Here is a 17,576-nt window from a genome sequence, read left to right as displayed (position 1 = left end):
TCTTCTCAAAAAACCAGCTCTTTGGGGCTGGCCCTGTGGCTGAGTGGTTAAGTTCGTGCGCTCCGCAGCAGGCGGCCCAGTGTTTCGTTGGTTCGAATCCTGGGCGTGGACATGGCACTGCTCATCAAGCCACGCTGAGGCAGCATCCCACATGCCACAACTAGAAGGACCAACAACAAAGAATATACAACTATGTACTGGGGGTCTTTGGGGAGGAAAAGGAAAAAAATAAAATCTTAAAAAAAAAAAACAGCTCTTTGTCTCATTGATCCTTTCTACTGCCTTTTTCGTTTCAATAGTACTTATTTCTGCTCTGATTTTTATTATTTCTCTCCTTCTGCTGACTTTGGGCTTCATTTGTTCTTTTTTCTCTAGTTCAGTTAGGTGTGCTTTAAGGTTGCTTATTTGGGATTTTTCTTGTTTGTTAAGATGTGCCTGTATTGCGATGAATTTTCCTCTTAAAACAGCTTTTGCTGTATCCCATATGAGTTGGTATGGCATGCTATCATTTTCATTTGTTTCCAGGTATTTTTTATTTCTTCTTTAATTTCTTCAGTGATCCATTGCTTGTTCAGTAGTGTGTTGTTTAGTCTCCACATCTTTGTTCCTTTCTCAGCTTTTTCCTTGTAATTAATTTCTAGCCTTATAGCACTATGATCTGAGAAGATGTTTGTTATTATTTCAATTTTTTTAAATTTGTAGAGGCTTGCCTTGTTTCCCAACATATGGTCTATCCTAGAGAATGTTCCATGTGCACTTGAGAAGAATGTGTATTCAGCTCTTTCAGGGTGGAGTGATCTATATATGTCTATTAAGTCCAATTGTTTTAGTTTTTCATTCAGCTCCACTATTTCCTTGTTGATTTTCTGTCTGGATGATCTGTCCATTGATGTGAGTGGGGTGTTGAGGTCCCCTACTATTATTGTGTTGTTTTTAACATCTTCCTTTAGGTCTGTTAATAGTTGCTTTATGAATCTTGGTGCTCCTGTGTTGGGTGCATAGATATTTATAAGCGTTATTTCTTCTTGATGAAGTGTCCCTTTGATCATTATATATTGTCCCTCTGTGTCTCTCTTTACCTGTCTTATTTTGAAATCCACTTGGTCTGATATGAGAATTGCAACACCTGCCTTTTTTTCCTTGCTATTTGCTTGAAGTATTGTCCTCCACCCCTTCACCCTGAGTCTGTGTTTGTCCTTGGGGCTGAGGTGTGTTTCCTGGAGGCAGCAAATTGTTGGATCTTGTTCTTTAATCCATTTTGCCACTCTGCGTCTTTTTATTGGAGAGTTCAATCCGTTCACATTGAGAGTGATTATTGATGCATGTGGACTTAGTGCTGTTAATCAGTCACTCATTATCTTGTTTTCCTGTGTGCTTTAGACTACCCATTTAATACTGCAATTTCTTATGCTGGGTTTCTTAGATTTTTCCTTATTTATGATTTCTGACTCTGTTCTGTACTTTATTTTAGTGTCTACCTTGAAGTTTGTATTTAGAATCTCGTGTATAATATAGTCTATTCTCTGGTGGTCTCTTACCTACTTGACCAATACTGATTTAGACCCTTTGCTCTTCCCCTCCTAAATAATTATTTTCATTTTTTATTCCAACTCGTCTTATTCATTTGTAGTTAGAGTGCTAAGATCGTCCTTGTTTTGGTAGTTTCCTTACCTTTACCCTAATGCTATAATTGAATATTTGCTATCCTGTTCTGGTTCTATCCATCGGTCTCCCTAGTCTGTGGATTGTGTCCCCTTTCTCCCTTTTTTCTTTTTTCAAGTATGAGAGCCTTCTTGAGGCTTTCTTGTAATGGAGGGCTTTTAGTTACAAATTCCCTTAACTTTTGTTTGTCTGGAAAAGATTTAATTTCTCCCTCATATCTGAAGGAAATTCTTGCTGGATAGAGTATTCTTGGCTGAAGGTTTTTATCCTTTAAAGCTTTGAATATATCACTCCATTCTCTCCTAGCTTGTAGGGTTTCTGTAGAGAAATCTGCTGACAGTCTGATAGGGGCTCCTTTATAGGTTATTCTCTTTTTTTCCTTACTTCCCTGAGTATTCTCTCCTTATCATTCCTATTTGCCAACTTTACTACTATGTGCCTTGCAGTAGGTCTTTTTACATTGACAAATCTAGGAGATCTAAAACCCTCCTCTACACACATTTCTCCATTGAGCCCTAGATTTGGGAAATTCTCTTCAATAATTTCGTTAAGCACACTTTCTGCTCCATTTTCCTTTTCCATATTCTCGGGAATTCCTATGATCCTTATGTTCTTACTCCTCATTGAATCCATTATCTCTCGGAGATTTTCCTCATTTTTTTAAATTCTTAGTTCTCTTTCTTCCTCTGTCTGGCGCCATTCAGCCTGTCTGTCCTCGATTATGCTAATTTTCTCCTCTATGTTGTCTACACCGGCATTCAGGGAATCTGTATTCTGTTTTATCTGGTCCATTGTGTTTTTCATCTCAAGTAATTCTGTTTGATTCTTCTTTATGATTTCAATCTCTTTTGTGAAGTAACTCCAGAACTCGGCTTGTTTCTCTATCTTTCTCTCTGCCTCATTGAGTTTTTTTATTATAGCTGCTCTGAACTCATTATCACTTAGTTTACCTAATTCCAAGTCCTCAGGACTTAATTCTGTGTTTTTATTGTTTTCCTTCTGGTCTGGGGCTTTTATAAATTGCTGGATGGTAGAGGAGCGGTTTTTTCTCATGGTGGTAGAATTCAGTTGCAGTTACAGCCTGTCGCCACTAGATGGGGGTCGAGAGCGGTGTGTTATGAGCTCTCCGCCTTGGGGCAAGATGGCTGCGCCCACTGGCTTCGCTGGGGGGGAGGGGCTGTTACTCACACGCGCCGGTCTGGGTTCAGATCAGTTCTGTTCTCTGGTCTCCCAAGGCCCTTGATTTACAGGGTCCCCGCGGACAGAAGCTTCCCGGCCCCCCTCCCCCCCCCCCCCCCCCCTCGCCCATCAGCAGCAGGAGTCCTGGATGATCCCCCGGTCGCACGGCCCCTCCCCCGCTCCTTCCCGACCGCGCCGCAGCAATCGCAGACTCTAGGGGAGGGAGCGATGTTCTCTCCTACCCTTCCAGCGCCTCCGAGGGTGTAAGCAAGATTTATGATCTCCGCCTTCTTGGTATTGTAGGTCTCTAATGAGCTGGCATTATTTTTGTTCTCTGAAATTCAGTTCTTCCAATCTTTTGTTGTATTTTGGAGGGGAGAGAATCTGGGGTCAGCTCACCCCGCCATTTTGCTCTGCCCCCTCTCCATATTTGTTCATTTTTTCATACAAAAGGGAGGCACGCTCTACACGACGGTTCCTCCTGAGAGGGGGAGGATAGAGATGAACCTTTTACTTTATATACTTCTAGAATGTTTAAAATGTTCCAACAAGCAAGTGTTACTTCTGCAATTTTCTAAGATTATTTTTTAATTGCCCTCATGTAATGTTAGGAAACCTTCTGTCTGTGTTTCTATGTAAGTCTTTCCAATGTTTTCTTCATTCTTAGGAGAACCAGTTCAGATAGCACTGACTCTGGACATTGCAAGTATTTCTAGTATCTCAGAGAGTAACATGGTAAGTGTGGCCCCTTCGTCTCCACCCAAGGAGTCCCTCACCTTGTGTTTTATGGGGATATGCTTTCTAGCTACTCAGAAACAGAGACTCACAGCTCTCCTGCACCGGGAATGCCAGAAGCTGGAGACCTATCCCGAAACCCAAGACCCTGGGAGATTCTCGTAAAACAGATCTTCTGAGTAGCAGGAGGAAAGTGGCTTCCAAGGCCAGGAGTGGGAAACGAGGGAGTGGAGTGGGTGCCTTGGTGAGAGGTAGAAATGGGGGAAAGAACAGAAATGCAGGGGGGATGGCTGAAGGTCACACGGCCTCTCACAGAGCCGGAGACACACCATCAAAAACCAACAATCGTGTCATTGCTCTCAAGCATCCTCTCACGTGAGACAATACATTAAAGACAAGGTGACACTAATGGCAATTTGCCAAGAGGTCCCACTGTGCATTCCGGAGAAATCTTCGACAGCCTAAGCACTTAGCTCACCAAAACCTTTGCACAATTTGGTGGGGCCTCTGTGATGGAGGACAAGTGAGTTAAGATGCTGAACACGCTCCTATGGGGTTCCCTTTTGGCAGTGGGAGTTACCACCTGGAATGAATAAGCTGCTTTGTCCTCTCATTGCCACAGGCCACCACCCCAAGACAAAATCTACTCACCACTGTCCACTGTAGCGTGTGCTCTTGATCTAAGTGGAGGTGGGGAGGGGAGTCAGACTCGACCCCCTTCCTTCCGTTTTCAAGTCTTTCTCCCCTCATCCATTGCCACGCCCTGGCTCCCCTTCAGGACTACACAGCCACCATATACCTCAGACAGCGCTGGACGGACCGGCGGCTGGTGTTCGAGGGCAACACGAGCTTCACTCTCGACGCGCGCCTCGTGGAGTTCCTCTGGGTGCCGGACACCTACATCGTGGAGTCCAAGAAGTCCTTCCTCCACGAAGTCACTGTGGGAAACAGGCTCATCCGCCTCTTCTCCAATGGCACGGTCCTCTATGCTCTCAGGTAACTAGGCACCTGCAACCCCAGGCTGCCAGGGGAAACGGCTGGAAGAAAAGGCCTAGATACACCTTGGGTAGCTCTGACGAACACTCATAACCTCACTGAGGTCCCACCCTTCTCATGCTCCTGCCTTCTCAGGTCCTTGTCTCACAGGAGAGGCGCCCTCTCTCAGTTCATTTTGGCACAACAAGCACCTACTGAATGCCTGCTCTGTGAATGGGCCCGTGCTGGATGCTGAGGATGAGGATACACAGCTGAATAAGACTGTCCTGGGGCCGGCCCCATGGCCAAATGATTCAAGTTGCCTGCACTCTGCTTCTCAGCCTGGGGTTTGAGGGTTCAGATCCCAGGTGCCGACCTACTCCACTCATCAGCCATGCTGTGGCAGTGTCCCACATACAAAGTAGAGGAAGCTTGGCACAGATGTTAGCTCAGGGCTAATCTTCTTCAAGCAAAAGAAGAGGAAGATTGGCAACAGATGATAGCTCAGGGCCAATCTTCCTCATGCACACACACCAAAAAGATGGTGTCCTGACACATAAGCACAGGAAGTTCAGGGTGGCTGGTGGCCCAAGTTGGGGAGTAGGTTAATGGTGTGGCGTGATGTTAGAGATGCTTTCACAGGACTCTGAGCTGCATTTTAAAGAGGAAGAAGGAAGTTAGCAAAGGAAGAAGTAAGGGGAATAGCAGGAGCAAACACAGAGGTGCACAAGGAGCTTTCCCGTCACGCGGGAGCTCCATGCCTCTCTGCTCGTCTGAGCCGTGCGTGTACAGAGAATCAAAGTGCTGTGCCCCAAGGCCTCTGCCACCTGCAGCCTTGGGCTCCCCTCTACCCCTCCCCCAAATCCCTGAGGCCCAGCATCCCTTCCACTCAATTGTTCATCAAGCCACAGGTTGGCTGGAACAGGAAAGGCAGCCACAGGTGGAGGACTTAGCGCTGTCTGTGCCAGGGATGTGCTAGGACTGAGCGAACCTAATGCTCAAAGAAGCCTTGGGGAGAAGTCTAGGAACCAAATATTCATGGAGCTGATCTTTAATCCCAAATTAGAGGCTGAAGTTATATAACAAAGACTGAGCTAACCAATAAACTGAGTTTCTGGATTGTTCATCTGACACTCCTCAGCTGCACTGAATTTTGCAAAGACCAACCAGAACTCCAACTCCTCTTTCAAGAAACCTAACTAGACTTCTCCCTTGACCCCCAAATCCAGTCAACATTAATGTCCTCCTTCCCTGTGTTCCCACAGCACATGTATGTGTGTATGGGTGCATATGTGTGTGTGCCTGTGTGTGTGTCTGTCTGTATTATGGCACAGATCACAATCTGCCCTGTACAAGGGTTACAAATAATGGGTGATGGTTAATAGCCTGGCTCTAGAGTCAGACAGGTTTGGAGCAAGTCCCTGCTCTGTGACCTTAGGCAAATTACCTAACTCTCTGAGCCTCAGTTTCCTCAGCAGCCAAAGAAGAGTAATATTTCCTACCTCATAAAGCTGTTGTAGAAATTCAAAGGGATAATGTATGTGAAGCACTTCACATGGGGACTGGCTAGCGGTAAGCCTTCGGTAAAGAGTAGCTGATGTTAGTCTCTGTCTCCCGTAAGGGAGCGTGAGCTTCCTCGAAGTAGGCACCATGCTGTGAGCATTTCCACTTGCCCCAAGCACCCAGCACAGTGCTTAATAAATAAATGTGCTTAATAAAAATGTGTGACACTGAAGAAAAAGGAAAATAAATGTCTGTCAATTGAAATCTCCGTTGTGAGGGCTTAACTGCTGTTTAATTGAATGTCTTTGGGTGTTGGTCCCCAAGAGCCACAGTGCCTAGTGCCTAGTGCCCTGTGATGCCCTCCACGTGCCCTGCATGCCAATCCCCTCCAGGAGGCAGGGGCCTTTTGGCCTGCACAGCCAGGAGACCTGGGCTCCAGCCCCAGCTCCGCCACTAAGAGCTGTGTGAACCTAAGCAAGCCCCTAAGTCTGTTGTCAAATGGTGACAGTAGTGACAGTGATCTCTGTTCTGGCTCCTCATGACTTTGTCATGAAGATTAAATTTTAAAAGTGGATGCAAAGCCATCACAAACAAGCCAATGAGTGATTCTGTTCTGCAATACTGTTGCAAGTTTGCCTCTGAATTGCCAACATTCCAGCTTCCTCCCCTCTGAATCCCAGCTTTAACTGAGTCTGGCAGTTGTTGCTTAGCACAGAAAACCTCAGGAATGCTTTGAATGCAGGCTCCAAGTCATGTGTTCACTGTAAGAGTCAAGGTGAAAGTCCTCTTGGAGTGGCCCTTAAAGAGAATGTATATTTTTTATAGCATGCTCATAACGCTCCTTTTTTTTTTTTTTTTTTTTTTTGAGGAAGATTAACCCTGAGCTAAATGCTGCCGATCCTCCTCTTTTTGCTGAGGAACACTGGCCCTGAGCTAACATCCATGCCCATCTTCCTCTACTTTATATGTGGGACGCCTACCATAGCATGGCGTGCCAAGCGGTGCCGTGTCCACACCTGGGATCTGAACTGGCAAACCCTGGGCTGCCGAAGCGGAACATGGGAACTTAACTGCTGTGCCACTGGGCCACCCCACACTCTTTTTTTTTAATTGACATCATATTGACTTGTAACATTATGTAAACTTCAGGTGTACATTATTCTATATCAGTTTCTGTATAGATTGCATCATGTTCACCACCAATAGTCTAGTTTTTATCTGTCACTATACGTATGTGCTCCTTTACCCCTTTCACCCTCCCCCCACCCCCTTCCCCTCCACTAACCACTATTCTGTTCTCCTTATCCATGTGTTTGTGCTTCACATATGAGTGAAGTCATACTGTGTTTGTCTTTCTCTGTCTGGCTTATTTTGCTTGGCAGAATCCCCTCAAGGTCCATCTATGTTGTCACAAATGGCACAATTGTGTCTTTTTTATGGCCGCGTAGTATTCCTTTGTGTATATATAGATATATACACCACATCGTCTTTATCCATGTATCCATTGATGGGCTCTTGGGTTGCTTCCATGTGTTGGCTATTGTGAATAATGCTGCAATGAACATAAGGATGCATAAATCTCTTTGAATTGTTGGTTTCATGTTCTTTGGATAAATAGCCAATAGCAGCATAGCTGAATCATATGGTAATTCTATTTTTAATTTTTTGAGAAATCTTCATACTGTTTTCCATAGTGGCTGTACCAGTTTGCATTCCCACCAGCAGTGTGTGAGGGTTCCCGTTTCTCCACATCCTCTCCAACGTTTGTTACTTCTTGTCTTGTTAACCCATTCTGATGGGTGTAAGGTGATATCTCATTTAATAACACTCTTTTTGAATGCATTTTTCCTTTCTTAGAATCACAACAACTGTTGCATGTAATATGGACCTGTCTAAATACCCCATGGACACACAGACATGCAAGTTGCAACTGGAAAGCTGTGAGTATATATCCCACAGGCCCCTAAGATGATTTTCCTGGGTGACTTAGAGCTGTGTATTGATGAAGAGTGTCCTGTTTTTTCTTGGTGTTGATTTCAGTGGGTTCAGCCCTTCTGAGTGTACATACAGAGAGATTTAGAGACAGCTCTAAGACAAACCTTCCAACGTTACATCGGTTTTTTTGTTCTATTTTGTTTTGTTTTGGTGAGGAAGATTGGCCCAGAGCTAACACCTGTTGCCAACTTTCCTCTTTATTTTTCTCCCCAAAGCCTCAGTATGTAGTTGTAAGTCCTTGTAGTTCTTCTATGTTGGATGCCGCCACAACATGGCTTGATGAGCGGTGTGTAGGTCTGCACCCAGGATACAAACTGGGGAACTCCAGGCCACCAAAGCGGAGTGCATGAACTTAACCACTATACCACTGGGCCAGCCCCCCCAACATTACATCTTCTGGGGAGGACCATTGTGCATTGGCACGAGATATTTCCAGCCAACAGTAGACAAGACAGCCATGGAATTGAAGGTCAATAGGACTAGGAGTGGAAGTCAGAATCTGCTAAGGCGTGGAAGCCAGAAAGAACACAGCAGAGGTTAGAAATGGCAAATATACAAAGCAATCATTGACATTTATTGCACGACTCCTTCCAACTTCTAAACGAAATTGTTTGAGAGATATATATATATAAAGCTTAATGCAGTAATGCCAATAAGAGGGCATCTAAACTGCAGTCTAGGGGGTTGTTTATGATGAGGAATGAGAATTTACTCTAAGCTGATGTGTGTCAAATGAATTCCTGGTATTGTTGAGTAATCTCCACGTTCCTTAGTAAACCACTCCGAAATGCCCACCAAACCTGGGGAGGTAGCACGTGTGATAGGCGTCCTGGGAAAACAACACCTCAGATAGGAGTCATTAAAGCATGAAAGCATGGCTTATACGAGGAGGAAAAACTATAGTCAAGCACTGGAGACTAGTGGGCACTTCTGACAGGAGAACACAGTGGCCAACATCCAAGAAGCACAACCATTATGAGGCAGCAGTCATTTTCCAGAGGTAGACATTTAATTAGTGACTCAGACAGGCAGATTAATTGCCTTATTGATTAAATGCATGTGAAACCTTCTGGAAGCAATACAGCTGTTTGGGGGCAGAATAAAACTTGAGTTATCTAAAAGAGAACTCATTTTCAGTCCCACATGGAAAAAAGTAATTGCCCTCCCTGTGTGGCTGTGCTCATCTTCAATCCCAGGAGTGAGATTCTGCTGGAAACTTCAGCATTTGCTTCACAGATACCGTCCCCAGTGAGCAGAGGAAGCTTCACGAAATGTTTACTATCACTTATTTGGGTGCAGAAACCTCACCAAGGGTTTTTTCCTGAACACTGTCCCTAGAAAAGAATTGATACCATCCCATTATTGCACATATCCACCCAGGGACAGAGTGGTGATAATGTCATGATTGTGAGCATTTACTTGCTGTAAAAGCAAAATGTCCAAGTAGGAGCTTGTACTATTCACTTTTTTGGATAGTTTTTATTTCTTTGGGATCCCAGGCCTATTTGGACAGCTAGGTCCAGTAAATTTTGCGTTGCTTCCAAGGGAAAGCCTGCAGACAGTTGTCATCTGTAAATCCTCTAAGAGCTCATGACTGCTTCTCCGCCCCATGAAGCGGAAGATAACCACTGCTAGATGGGGGATACCGTAGGCTAGGACTTAACAAAATGTTAGTCCCAGCACTGGCTCCCCATTCCCCAACAGCCTTGAAAACAAAGGCAACCCAGTTCTGAGAGGTTTGAGATCACAGGTGCCAGAATCACTGGGCTTTTCCTGTCACGAGCTGAGTGACTTTGGGTGAGTAACTAACCTCTCTGGACCTCAGTTTCCTCGTCAAGAAAGTAGGAAAAATAATAGGACCTGACTCAGAGTTACTTTTTAAGAGCTTTATTGAGATATAATTTACATATCATAAAATTCACCCATTTTAACTGTACATTTCAAAGATTTTTAGGAAATTTGCCGAGTTGTACAACAGTTGCCACATTCCGTCGTTAGCACATTTCCATGGCACCTAAGAGACCCCTCTGTCCATTTACAGTTACCTCCCATTGCCACTGCCAGCCCCCAGGCAACCACTAATCTACTTTCTGTCTCTGTACAGTGGCCTTTTCTGGATATTTCATATAAATGGGATCAATATAACATGTGGTCTTTTGCATCCGGCTTCTTTCACTTAGCATAATGTTTTTGAGGTTCATACATGTTGGAGCATGTATCAGTACGTCCTTCCTTTTTATTGCTTTACTCCCTTTTGATTCCATACAAAAGAATACAAGAAGTACAAGTCTCTTGGGCTCGTTTCCGCCTTTTAGCTAGTATGGATAATGCTGCTGTGAGCATTTGTGTACAAGTCTGTTGGTGGCCACAATTTGATTTTTCTTGGGCATATACTTAGGAGTGGAATGCTGGGTCAAATGGCAAATTTATTTTTAAGTTTTCAAGAAACTGTCAAACTGTTTTCCAAAGTGGTTGTACCATTTTACCTCCCCACCAGCAATGTTCCAGCTTCTCCACATGCTCGTCATTTGTTATCGTCTGCTTTTTTGTTATAGCCATTCTTATGGGTGTGAAGTGGTATCTTATTGTGGCTTTGATTTGCATTTCCCTGATGACTAATGATATGGAGTATCTTTCCATGTGCATATTAACTATTCATCTCTCTTCTCCAAGAGATATTTTGAGGATTAAATGAGATGATAATGTTACAAAGCACTTAGAAATATAATTACTAACTAAATGATAGATATTATTATCATCATCCATGGGCTTTGGGATTAAACTTTCCTAAGGTACGATCCTGGCTTTGTTTCTTACTTGCTTTGTTATCCTGAGAAAGTTATGTAACCTCTCTGAATCTGATTTTTCATGTATAAAATGGGCAAAACATTACAGTTCCTCAATTCTAAGGGACATTTGTTGAATAATAATGTTTTAGGAAATAATGTAAGCTCTACTTTATCTATATATAAGTCAACTATCAGATCCATCCTAATTTCAGAAAATATAAAAAAAACCACCTTGCTAGTTTGTGAAAACATTAGAGACAATATATAAAGGACTTAACATAAATATTTAATGAAAGGTAGCTATTATTACTATTATCAACTATACTTGTAAAACTGCTTTGAGATTTATCAAAAGCTTATGTTTACAGACATCAATAAAGTGGCTGGCTATAGGTGTTTTGTTTTAGTTTTTACATTTAAGCCAATGTGGAAATATGAACAGACCAATTGCAAAGTCCCTGAGAACACCATCAGAGCTGGTAGACTGTGCTGAAAGGCAATATCTAGCATAGTCCTTTGTGTGTTCACATATATGTGTTCAGTAAATATCATTTAAATAATGAGAGCAGCCACTTCTAGAGGCTTCTGATCTACCAGCTCTATACAATGCTTGGCATAGAACTGGTTCTCCATTGACAGCAAATTGCCCCAGCAGGTCGCTTCATTCTGAGTAGACACTGCAATTACACCGGAGAAATCATGCCAAGTTTTCCATGGAATCATCCTTGGACTTATCGCCATCAAGACAAAGCTCATGCTGTCTCCATAGCGTAGTATTTTCCAGACCTGTTCAATCTGCAACCTTCTTGCACTGACCAGGGCACCGTTTTATTTGCCAGGGGGCTATGATGGGAATGACGTGGAGTTCACCTGGCTGAGAGGGAACGATTCTGTGCGTGGGCTGGAAAACCTGCGGCTTGCTCAGTACACCGTTCAACGGTATTTCACCTTAGTTACCAGATCGCAGCAGGAAACAGGTAACTCATGGGACACACTGTACAAAAGCAAAATAACCGAGATGCGTTCTGAGTCCGAAATACCATTTTTTTCTCCCCTTTATCCCTTCGAGGCCCAGGAATGCCTCCGCGGTGTGGTGGAGCAGTAGTTTGGACTCAGCACATTTACTCGCTCCACACCCAGTATCGAAATGGTCCTCAAGAGGCTCACAATCCAGTGAGGTAGATGCCAAGGAAATCAGCAGTTACAATGCTACAACGATACTGTGAAAGAGAAAGGCAGAAGAAAAGGAGCATGGGTGGGGGGCATCAGCACCCCTATAAATCCCGCTCTGTGCAAAGCATTTTCTTTCATTGCAACTGTGATGACAGTTCCTGATTAACTAGGTGTTGGTGAATAACTGATAGCTTCATGTGCACGTAGCTAAGTTAAACTTGCCATAGGGAAGCCACTCTGCTATGTGAGCAGACAGGATTTCCTATCTCTTTCCTATCAGGAAATTATACGCGATTGGTCTTGCAATTTGAACTTCGGAGGAATGTCCTGTATTTCATTCTGGAAACCTACGTTCCTTCCACTTTCCTGGTGGTGTTATCCTGGGTTTCGTTTTGGATCTCCCTTGATTCAGTTCCTGCAAGAACCTGCATTGGTAAGCCCCAACAACAGGAGATTTCTAAGAATTGTGTTATCAAGTCCTTTTTTTTCCTTCAATCATTATTCTCATAGACATTCAGAGAGTAGTTCCAGGAGTTGGTTTCTTGAGAGATTCTTTTACAGAGAGAGAAAAAGAGATAGACAGAGATAGAGAGAGACTGGTCCAGGAGTAGTGCATTTTTATACTTATGTTTCACAGTGACAGATAACGGAGAATTGTGATTAGATGGCCTGTTGTCAGTTATTCTGTGCACTGAACACCCCCCTCCAATAAAAAGACAGACAGCAAAACATTTAGAACATCGTATCACTCATATCTGTACAAAATGAACAAACTCACCCTGTTCCTGAAGACCACAGATTTTTCAAAATGAACTATATTCTATTTCTGAGTCGTGTCCCCACTCTGCCAACTCCTGAATGGAGACAGTCAGACTGTCTGCCAGGTGATGATGATGGAAGGTTCACTGGCCAATAACGTGGGAACACCGCCTACCTGTTTTCCCAGGAGTGACCACCGTGTTGTCAATGACCACACTGATGATCGGGTCCCGCACTTCACTTCCCAACACCAACTGCTTTATAAAGGCCATCGATGTGTACCTGGGGATCTGCTTTAGCTTCGTGTTTGGGGCCCTACTGGAATACGCAGTTGCCCACTACAGCTCCTTACAGCAGATGGCAGCCAAAGATAGGGTAAGAATTTTGAGGGCCCTGTTTGATTCATCGCCTGTGCCGCGTGCTGGTCTGTAGAGATGAACTTCCCCACAGTGATTCACTTCGCTCCAGTGATTCTCATTCTTGCTCAGGTGAGGGCATCTGGAAGTCATGACGTCTTTTGAAGAAGACTGCTCTTTTTGCCCAATACAATGAGATATTAATACGTTTAATTTTCCAGCAGAAAATAACTACGTTATCTGTTAAGCAACATAAAATCGCAACCACAAGAAAAACCTAATGCTTGAAAAACCCAATATCAAACCAAATGTGATCAGCTGCTTACAAGTTTCAGATTAATATGTCTTTACTATTTAATTCTTTCGTTACATTCTTGTTTTCTTAAATTATACAGATAATGGTTTACTGGAAAATGTATGGACAAAATTAAATTGTGGCAAATTTCTCAGTGAGCATATTTTTCTGCCAGTTGAGAAAGACTGTCATTATCTGATTTAGCCATGAAACACTGTGGTCCAGCTCTCAGAATAATAATAATGGTTATTATCTATTGATCATTTACATGCATCAGACACAGTCACAAGCCCTTTGCAAATGTTATATCATTTAAAATGCTCATAACAACCCAGTAAGGCTATCTTCATTTTTGCAGTTGTGGAATCTGAGGTATAGGAAGGGTAGATGACCTATCCCAGGTGATACCGATAGTAAGAGGTAGAGCTGGGATTTGAACCTAAATCTGCTTAGCTCCAAAGCCTGACACTTAGCTGTTATTCCCACTTGCAGTGGGCAATAGTCCATGCTCTTTACTATTATCCTCTACAGGCCCATGGAAGCCCAGGAGTTTTTGGAAGCCCAATTTGATAGACTTTGATGTACTAAAACGCATGTTAACAGCAAGAAAATGATAGGGATTCAGCACAGAAGAGGTGCTCACCTTTAGCAAAATGCCAGGACTACACAGGGTTTAATGGTGAGGAAATGAGGAATCAGAATAGCCCAGAGGTCGAGTTGCCTTTTCCCTTGTGTTTGACTATTGTGAACAGTGTTTTACACAGTCATATTAGCCAAGTACCAAAGGCAAATGGTCCATCTGTGCTAGCCAAAAAAGAATATGGATTTCATTTATTTTACTCCCTATGGGCTTCATTAAGGGGAAGATGGTTAATTACAAAAAAAAGGAAAAGAAAAGTCTGGATGTGGTAGATTGGCAAAAAAGGGATTGTAGACTTACTGAAATCCTTCATTGAAGACACCAGAAAGACCTTATTTTGCCATGTGTTTAATAATGGCTTCACTACAGAGTACTTGCTGTGTGCTAAACAACTTATCGACATCTCATTTAGTCCACCCAAGAACCCATCATGTGGGTACCATTATTATCCCAATTTTACTGTTGAGGAATCTGCCACTCAGAAAGGTGAGTAACTCATTCAAGATGCCACACTTCATAAGTGGCCTGGTCAAGGATCCAAACTCCACTCTCTCTGACTTCACTACACTCCCCACATGCTATGTCACCCCAGACATGTTGGAGAATGGCAACTCTCTGGAATTTCAGGGAGCATCAGTATTTCTGTTTGTGTGGCAAAGACCTTAAGACACTGCTGGTTTCTGTCAACTTTCATAATCTATTACTTTCTCCTCCCTGAAACAGAATGGAATTCCATCAAACACCAACTAAATGCTTTACATAGTTTATACTATTTAATCTTCCCGTGAGTCTCATGAGGCAGGTATTAATATCATCATGATTTTGCAGGCAAGGAAATCGAGTCTTCAAGGGATTAAGATGGCTAGAGTTGCACAATGGTGAGAGGCAGAATGGGATTTGAACCCAGGTCAGCTAACTTCAAAGCCTGAGAATTCAGCATTTACCACACAGCGCTACACATCTAGAGTGGGCAATGATTATTTTTCCCATTATACAAGCTGATGGCCTAGGGGTGAATGCCTAAAAGCAGGATAACAGGGCTGCCAACTCTGGCTTACCAGCCCATTTCTGAGGCACTCACTGCTACTCTCTATGAAACCTAATTATTCAATACTTTGACCTCTAAGTATATAAATACTCATTTATTGTGCTGAATCAAGTCTGCCAAACTAACTGCACTGTCTATGAACTAGGGGACAACGAAGGAAGTGGAAGAAGTCAATATTACTAACATCATCAACAGCTCCATCTCCAGCTTTAAACGGAAGATCAGCTTTGCCAGCATTGAAATTTCTGGTGATAATGTTGACTACAGCGACCTGACAATGAAAACCAGTGACAAGTTCAAGTTTGTCTTCCGAGATAAGATGGGCAGGATTGTTGATTATTTCACAATTCAAAACCCCAGTAATGTTGATCGATATTCTAAACTACTATTTCCTTTGATTTTTATGCTAGCCAATGTATTTTACTGGGCATACTACATGTATTTTTGAGAGTATGTTGAATTGTTTGCATGCCATAGGTCTTCAACTCAACAAGGTAATGATGTGAATGGTATTCTAAGCCGAGTGTGTACCCTAACTGCATGGTGCTAGAAGTGACTAAAATAACATTTGAGAATTTCTCCTCAAGGAATGGACCCTCAGATACTATTTAAGCTGTGTAGAAGTCCTAGCATTACAGAGAATTGTAATAGCAACATCAGCCCATTCCTTTTTTATCTTTATGAAAGACATCCCCATGAAGCCCAAGATTACAAACTTACTCAAGGCTGACTATTTGCACAGTGGCTCCCTGGTCTGCATTTACCTCATATAACAAGTGAAGAGACCATTACATGTATTGAATAACCCTCAAGGGTTAGGGGTTGTTTCTAAATTAATCATACATGCCATTTACTAAATCTCGCAGTGCTTATAAAATGTGTTGTTGCCTATTCAGGGAGTAATATTTTCTGGTTTTTGCTTTTGATCAAAATAAAATGTGGGCCTAAGTTAATTCACTGGAAGTCACTGAACTAACTCAATACCAAGATGAGTTTTTAATACAGTGTTTCATTCCAGAGCAGAATCATCCCCAAATTCCAATTATGTCCTACCACTGGAAAATCTAATGTTTAAGTGAAGAAAAATTTGGTAGATCAATAATCTCAAACATAAATCCCTTTTTTCTGAGATATAATGGATTCCCCAAACTAGAAGGGCTCTGGGCCTTTATTCTCCCATTTGACATGTCTTATCATTTTGCTGTTATATGCGCACCAGTCCTAAACAATGTTAAAGCCCTTTCCTCCACATCAGGGATGGAAATGGAAAATTTTTTCTTTTACTTATTCTAGAAGCCTTAATATGGACTGTTGCCATCAAGACTTGCAGAACTGAGTCCATTTCTATCTGCTGCTCTGACACTGAGCGACGCTTTGTCAGCATCAGATCCCCTGCATCTTTCCAAGAGGAGCTTTTATCCCTATGCTCTAATGACCAGGAATGATGCTTGTTAGACAATGAGCTGCGTTACCCAGAAACAAGAGGCTTAGCACAAGTAAGCTTGGCTTTGCTCAGATCCCTGATCCTTCTAGCCGGACTGCTTTGAGTGGCTTATCCTGCATGAACAGGGCAATGTTGGCCCTGAGTCCTGAACTTTCTGAGTAACATGGGACTTGTCACAGAACGTATGTTGAGGCTGCAGGTGAGCTGCCTTTTCCACGTCCAGTCACTCTTAACCCTAACATAAGAAGCACAAGTGTGCATCTCTCCCTGCTCCTTGGTCAAGCACAGCCGACAGCACCATAGGTAGAGACTTGCAAGTGTGCCATGATAAATGCTTCCAGTTCAGCCTCAATCATTTTAAAGAGACTTGCCACCTTTAATTCTTTAGCTTCCTTTCTAATAAATGTATGCTTTTACTCTTCCTTTCAGAAATAAACCATGACTTTGGAAGATCATCTCTCTTCTGTAAACTCCTGTACTACAGGCTTTCATTCTTTTTCCCATTATGATACTTCTCACAATTCGGTTTCTATGGGTTTGATCACCTGAACTTTTAACAAAATGTTTCTAATGGGAATGGGGGAGTTAAAAAAGATGCAATGTAGGGGCTGGCCCCGTGGCCGAGTGGTTAAGTTTGCACGCTCCGCTGCAGGCGACCCAGTGTTTCGTTAGTTCGAATCCTGGGTGCGGACATGGCACTGCTCATCAGACCACGCTGAGGCAGCGTCCCACATGCCACAACTAGAAGAACCCACAACGAAGAATACACAACTATGTACCGGGGGGCTTTGGGGAGAAAAAGGAAAAAATAAAATCTTTAAAAAAAAAAAAAAGATGCAATGTGGTTGTATGTTTCATTCATATTTGTGATTTTTAAAAAAATATTTAAAATGAAATATGTTCTCTGAAGCCCCATTCAAGCATTATATAAAGGAAACTGTAAAGACGTGAAACTGTGAAATAAATATACCACATTAGCTACCCACCAAATCAAGTGGTCGTCTATAGAATGAAGGTTGTAAG

At 42.8% G+C, this 17,576-nt stretch overlaps 1 protein-coding gene across 5 annotated transcripts in view; it reads left to right on the top strand.

Moving 5' to 3' along the window:
* Positions 1–17,008, top strand: part of GABRP (gamma-aminobutyric acid type A receptor subunit pi) — a 37,700-nt gene extending 20,692 nt beyond the window's left edge. For all 5 annotated transcript variants that reach the window (XM_070570358.1, XM_008538558.2, XM_070570357.1 and 2 more), the window contains 7 exons: positions 3,509–3,576; positions 4,355–4,572; positions 7,912–7,994; positions 11,678–11,815; positions 12,292–12,444; positions 12,958–13,145; positions 15,255–17,008. In XM_070570358.1, the coding sequence (XP_070426459.1) occupies positions 3,509–3,576; positions 4,355–4,572; positions 7,912–7,994; positions 11,678–11,815; positions 12,292–12,444; positions 12,958–13,145; positions 15,255–15,557 (1,151 nt within the window). In that variant the 3' untranslated portion in view covers positions 15,558–17,008. The remainder of the gene's footprint in view (positions 1–3,508; positions 3,577–4,354; positions 4,573–7,911; positions 7,995–11,677; positions 11,816–12,291; positions 12,445–12,957; positions 13,146–15,254) is intronic.
* The last annotated feature ends 568 nt before the right edge of the window (positions 17,009–17,576 follow it).

This window comes from Equus przewalskii, chromosome 13 (genome assembly GCF_037783145.1).
Source record: "Equus przewalskii isolate Varuska chromosome 13, EquPr2, whole genome shotgun sequence".
NCBI lineage: Eukaryota > Metazoa > Chordata > Mammalia > Perissodactyla > Equidae > Equus > Equus przewalskii.
The sequence above is the reverse complement of the archived record's forward strand: the minus strand, read 5'-3'. Positions and strand labels throughout refer to the sequence as shown.